This window comes from Sciurus vulgaris (genome assembly GCF_902686455.1).
Source record: "Sciurus vulgaris genome assembly, chromosome: 17".
Taxonomy (NCBI): Eukaryota; Metazoa; Chordata; class Mammalia; order Rodentia; family Sciuridae; genus Sciurus; species Sciurus vulgaris.
The window spans coordinates 73,244,383-73,249,946 of NC_136478.1; the positions used below are offsets into that span (position 1 = coordinate 73,244,383).

At 53.4% G+C, this 5,564-nt stretch overlaps 1 protein-coding gene across 2 annotated transcripts; it reads right to left on the bottom strand.

Annotated features, from left to right (window-relative positions):
* Positions 1-1,032: 1,032 nt before the first annotated feature.
* ZNF772 (zinc finger protein 772) lies at positions 1,033-4,947 on the bottom strand. Of its 2 annotated transcripts, none has more exons than XM_079118001.1 (4): positions 4,768-4,947; positions 3,965-4,049; positions 3,416-3,523; positions 1,033-2,785 (listed from the first exon to the last, which is right to left on the bottom strand). In XM_079118001.1, exons 1-4 carry the CDS (start codon positions 4,798-4,800, stop codon positions 1,638-1,640), a joined length of 1,374 nt encoding a protein of 457 aa, XP_078974127.1. In that variant the 5' UTR covers positions 4,801-4,947; the 3' UTR covers positions 1,033-1,637. The 2 variants fall into 2 exon arrangements, with proteins under 2 accessions (XP_078974127.1, XP_078974126.1); XM_079118000.1 differs by having other exon boundaries at positions 3,965-4,091.
* Positions 4,948-5,564: the final 617 nt, after the last annotated feature.

Here is a 5,564-nt window from a genome sequence, read left to right on the forward strand (position 1 = left end):
TTGGAAATATTTCTCCGTAATGGAATATGCTCAGTGACAGTACAAAAGAAAAGAAATAAACTACCAACACACAAGACAACCTGGATGAACACAAATAATCAGAGTAAAAGAAGCCAGATACCTCAGGATGTATTGCATTAGTTCACACATATAAAATCCAGGCAATAAAAACAAACCTGCAGTAACAGTAGATCAGCAATCACCTGAGGGCAGGAAAGGGATAAATTATAAAGGGAATCAAGAAACTTTTGGCTGCACAGGTGCAAATATGTATCAAAACTTGAGACTGTACACTATAGTTATGTCCCATCTATTGCAGAAAATATTTAGAATGACATCTGTCAGTGACCTTAGCCATGAGAGACAAAGATATGGGAGTCTTGAGAATTTCTGCAAATCCCCCTAAAGCCAGAGTGATAGAAACATTTGTGGAGAAACTTTTTTTGAGATGGGGGTCTCGTTATGTGGCCCAGGCTATCTTGAACTCCTGAGCTCAACTGATCCTCCTGCCTCAGCCTTCTGGGTAGCTGGGGCTACAGGTATGGCACCACACCTGGTTACTATGGATATACTTTCCATCCCTATAGTCTGCTGCACTCTCCTAACTCCCTGTTAATCAGGGTCCTGTACTATGGTCCCCACCTGGTCCTTCTTCGGGACACCAGAGGTATCTGCCTACCAAATGACATATTTCAGGTCTTAAGGGTCAAGTTATCCTCAAAAGGGCTGGAAAATATGAAATATCCTCTGAGAATAAGAGACCCAATGTAAAATGCTCCCAGACACACTACAGGATTGTCAAACTCCCACTGCTTAGGGTGACTTTGGTCATATAAACACTACTGGTATACAGACCCCAAGATCGGACCTGCAAAGGTGAGTGTTCTTTCCTAGGAGAGAGCAAGCACCAATACGAGGGAGCTAACGCTAGAATGAGGGCTGTTCTTTGCCATCCTACAAGCATCGTCAAGACACAAACACTAGAGCTCTCACAAAAGCTCTCCACCTCTTCATGGGGTGGAGATTCTGCTCCCAGACCAACCAACAGAGTTAACAGAATCCCCCAGACTAAAAGTAATATAGAAATTAAGGCATCTGAGCCAAACCAGAACAATCTAAGGCAGGCAGTTTCAGGTTAGATGTCTGAGAAACTGGGCCGATCCACCACAGGTGCCACCTGAGACCAACAATGTCCATGCCGAAAGAAAACCTGTGCTGGCAGCTGGCAGAATTCTACAGGCCAAAACCTGGCCAAGTCCAGGTTAATCTAGGCAGGGGAGAGGCAGGAGAGAGCGAGGGTGCTCCACAGCCTTGGGCTACCGATGACCTAGCTGAGGGGCACAGAGGTGTGGCGCTCACTGCACACTGGAGTGCACAACACAGGACTCAAGTGCCAAAACAGTGCCTTCTCTCAGAGGCGATGCCAGTGATAGGATTCTAGCAAGGGTCCGTGCAGGTCAAAATCACAACAAAGTCCCGGAGAGCTTCCCACACAGCTGGCACTCAGGAATTCCCCAGGGCAGATGTGTGATTGCCTGAGGCTCAACCTCTGGCCGAGGGCTACACAACAAAGACTGCTTTCTGATCTGTTCTCAGGTACCAGTCATGCCGAACAAGGGCATGGCTGCACCTGCAAACTAAGGCCTTGCTCCAGTGTGGACTTTCCAGTGGCGGATGAGGGAAGCCCTTTGCCTGAAGGCCTTCCCACACTCACTGCATTTATATGGCCTTTCTCCAGTGTGAATCCTGTGGTGCTGAACAAGTACATGTTTGTGGCTAAAGGCTTTTCCACATTCACTGCACACATATGGCTTTTCACCATTGTGAACCCTCTGGTGTGCAATAAGATCAGAGCTTTGGCTAAAGAACTTCCCACATGCAATGCATTCATAAGGCCTTGCTCCAGTGTGAACACTCCAATGTTTAATGAGCCTGTATTTGTGACCAAAGTATTTTCCACATTCGCTGCACTCATAAGGCCTTTCTCCAGTGTGAACACTCTCATGCTGAACAAGTGTGGACTTGTGGCTATAGGCTTTCCCACATTCACTGCATTTGTAAGGCCTCGCTCCAGTGTGGACTCTCTGGTGTACAATAAGGTTAGAGCTATGATTGAAAACCTTCCCGCATATGCCACATTCGTAAGGCATTTCTCCAGTGTGGATTCTCTGATGCTGAGCAAGTATGGGCTTGCGGCTGAAGGTTTTCCCACATTCACCACATGCGTAAGGTCTTTCTCCAGTGTGGACTCTCTGGTGTTGAACAAGTGAGTCTTTGCGGCTGAAGGCTTTCCCACATTCACTACATCTGTAATGCCTCTGTCCACTGGGAAAGGTCTCCTCGTACTTGGTGTCACCAGGTGGATCCCACTCTCTGTGAGGGTGACGGTGCGGGAAAATGCTTGAGCTGCTTGGGGAGTCTTTACAACCCTTTCTTGTCATAAAAGGCATCTCTGAGGGTTGGACAGGACAGTGGTTCCCAAGAAAGGTACTGCCCTTGTCCCTTCTAAAGGGTTTCTCTTCACTGGGCTGCTTCTGGGGCTGGTGAGGGTTCACGCTGAACCAGTACTGCTCCCCACATGCCATACACAAGTACGGTTTCTGCCCAGGGTGTGTTTCCTGGTGCTTGGCCAAGTGTGAAGTGTCTTTCAAGAGCTGACCACACATCGCACAGGGGTGGGAGTCCTGGGTAGAAGAGCCTCCCTTGGGAGTCCTGGTTTGTGAAACTCCCTCTATAAAAATGCTCTGCTTAGGTGCCTCCTCATCCTGCACTCCACGCCAACAGCCTGAAAGCAGAGAAATGCCGGTGAAGTACAAACTGACAGGTATCAGGGGAACGCCCATTGCAAATGTGCATCAACCACAACCAAGATCATAAATCACAGGAGGCCACCACGAGGGGCCTGGGGTCAGGTTCCGCAGAGGTCTGCTGTGCAGTAGTTGGCATCTGTGAGGTCTTGATGGGGAGAGGATACAAATGTCAGGTGCAGCACAAGGAGATGAGGCGGGTTCCATAATGAAGTCTTTCACAATCAAAAGTTCCTTGGCTTTTGGGACAGGTGAATGTTGTATAGAAGGACATGTTCATGTTTAAGACCAAGTGCTACCAGTAGCTGCTGTTTAAGAACTGTGCAGGGCAGGTACACTGAGGGCAGGCTAATGCTGGACAACATTGTGGAGGAAGCAACAGAGATAAACAGCTGAGATGCAGCAGCAAGAGAGGTGGAACAGCAGGAGGCCAAAGATCAGAGAGTAAGACAAATGTGTAAATAGGACAGTAGACAGAACAGAACTACAGCCAGTGGCCCTGACACTAAAACAAAACTGTGGGCATAGAGAGGTTTTGGAATGTTTTGAACTCAGCCCTGACCTCATAGTTAAGATTCCCAGCTTCCCCTCCCCAGGGCCACACCCACCTAGAGTCTCTCTGGCAATGGCTGGAGTATTGTCCACCCAATCAGGTTCCCAGGGCTCACTGTCCAGCTCCAATGAAGCAGCTCTATGACACACGGAAGATGCATGTCCTAAGGAGAAGATAGGACAGATAAATGGCCAGAAGTGGTCAAGGTGACCCACCCTACAGAGAAGAAAGTAAATATAAAAATAATTTCACAGCAGGGTCCACCCAGTGGTCCCAGCAAGTAATGACCAAACTGGTCACTGTGATTCCAGGCACAGGCAAGCCACAGGAAATGTCAGCTAGAGGAAGGGGCAAAATCTGAGCACAAGATGAACATATTCCACTGGCTGACTGCAGGACACATGGCTCCCGGCTTTATCCCTGCAATCTTAGGGATGGCAGGTTCTGGGACTCCTCAAAAGCAGGAGGCAGAAATGCACACAACCCAGGCCCAGCGTCCACAGCACTACTCCGGAAACTGGGAAAGTGGTAGTGCCCATGGCTGCCCTGGGGAACAGGAAAAGGGAAGAGTCAGTTCAGGCAGGAGGTGGGTACCAGGCCTTACCCAGGGAGGCCATAAGGGCAAAGTTCTCCAGCATCACGTCGCGGTACAGGAGCCGCTGAGCCGCATCAAGGAGCGCCCACTCCGCCTGGGAGAAGTGCACGAACACATCTTCAAAGTCCACCCGCTCCTGCCACACGGGGAGAGCCAAGTCACCGCCCGGCATTTCCCCCTCCACGCCGTCCTCCCCCGCGAAGCCCGGGCCACGTGCGGCTTTCTTCCCACGACCCCACTAATGGCCATGGCTGCCCACAGCAGCAGGCGGTCGGACAGACTCTCCTCGAGCCCGGGGCTTCCGTACGGGGGTCGCCCTCTGCCAGCGGATTCTCCTGGGGCCACTCAGGTCATGCGGCCACACAACTAAGGCTGGGCTCGCCTTTCTCCGCCGGACCTGGTCCCGGTGTCCCGAATGGCCCCGCAGCCTGGCTGCCGGCCTCCCGCCGGCGCAGGCCCGCCACTCCCAGTTCACAGGAACCTGGGCAGAGGGCGACCGTGGGCGGCAGGCGGTCGCGAGAGCCCCGGCCTGGCCTCTGCCTGCCGCTGCCCGGCGACGAGGCGGCCCCGGCGTCCGCTCCGCAGCAGCAGGGCTCGCTCGCTCCCTGCGGAGCCGCGGGCGACTCTCCGAGCTCGGCCGTCCCTCCTCCGGCAAGAGCCCCGCAGGCTGCGCTGACCTCGGGACGGAGTCCCCTCCCGCCGTGCGCCAGCCCTGCTGGCTGTGGGCGTCTGCGGGGCGGCAGCCGAACGGCCCGTCCCCGGGGCTTCAGGCTTCAGAGGCCGGAGCGGGTAGGACCCGCCGGCGCACCCACCTGCGCGCGGCCCAGCGGCACGGCCGCCGCCATCGGGCCGGGGACTGGCAGGCGACGCGGGCAAGGCCGCGCCCCCGCGGGCCGCGGCCCGCTCCGCTTAGGGAGACGCCGCCTCCCCGTCCTCCCCTGCCTGTCACTGACGGTGCTTTCCTCAGACTGACCCGCTAATGGAAAAGCAAACAAGATGGCTGCCGTGGAGGAGTCGGAAGTTCCGCCTAGCGACTTCCGCTGGAGCGGAAACGCCCCTTCCTGGGCCTTGATTGGCTGGGAGCCATGAGGCTTCTGGGTAGCGTAGTTCTCATGCGTCTGCAGTGGCTAGCGGCAGCTGTGCCAGAGTCTTGGCCCTACTGTGCCACTAGGGGCGCATGGATCGGCCTCAAGCGTCTGTGTACTATGCTGAGCCTCATTATATCTGATGAGTGTAGGTTGTAAGTCATCACAGAAATATTTAGAGACATACCATTTCAGACTTTCTCAGGCAGCGAGTTCTCATCGAAAAAATATAAAAATGAACATACTCGGTTTTAGTCAGCTTTTTGCTGCTGTGACTGAAGGCCCCAACTAGAACAACTATAGAGGAGGAAAAGTTTATTTGAAGGCTCAGGGTTTCAGAGCTCTCAATCCACAAACAGCAGGCTCCATTCTTCGGGGCTGGAGGTGAGGCAGGACATCGTGGCAGAAGAATGTGGCAGAGGGGAGCAGCTCACACGCCGATCTGGAAGCAGAGTCCACTCTCCGGGTACTAATATATACTGCAAGGCCACACCCCAATTCCCACCTCCTCCAGCCACACTCCA

Bases quoted from the DNA above. Each gene is read 5' to 3' on its own strand.
- ZNF772 (XM_079118000.1), bottom strand. From the start codon at position 4,800: ATGGCGGCGGCCGTGCCGCTGGGCCGCGCGCAG. The intron at 3,524-3,964 runs GTAAGGCCTGGT...TCTTCTCCTTAG, and splicing joins TGCCCTTATGGCCTCCCTGG to GACATGCATCTTCCGTGTGT. The intron at 2,786-3,415 runs GTGGGTGTGGCC...CTCTGCTTTCAG, and splicing joins CATTGCCAGAGAGACTCTAG to GCTGTTGGCGTGGAGTGCAG.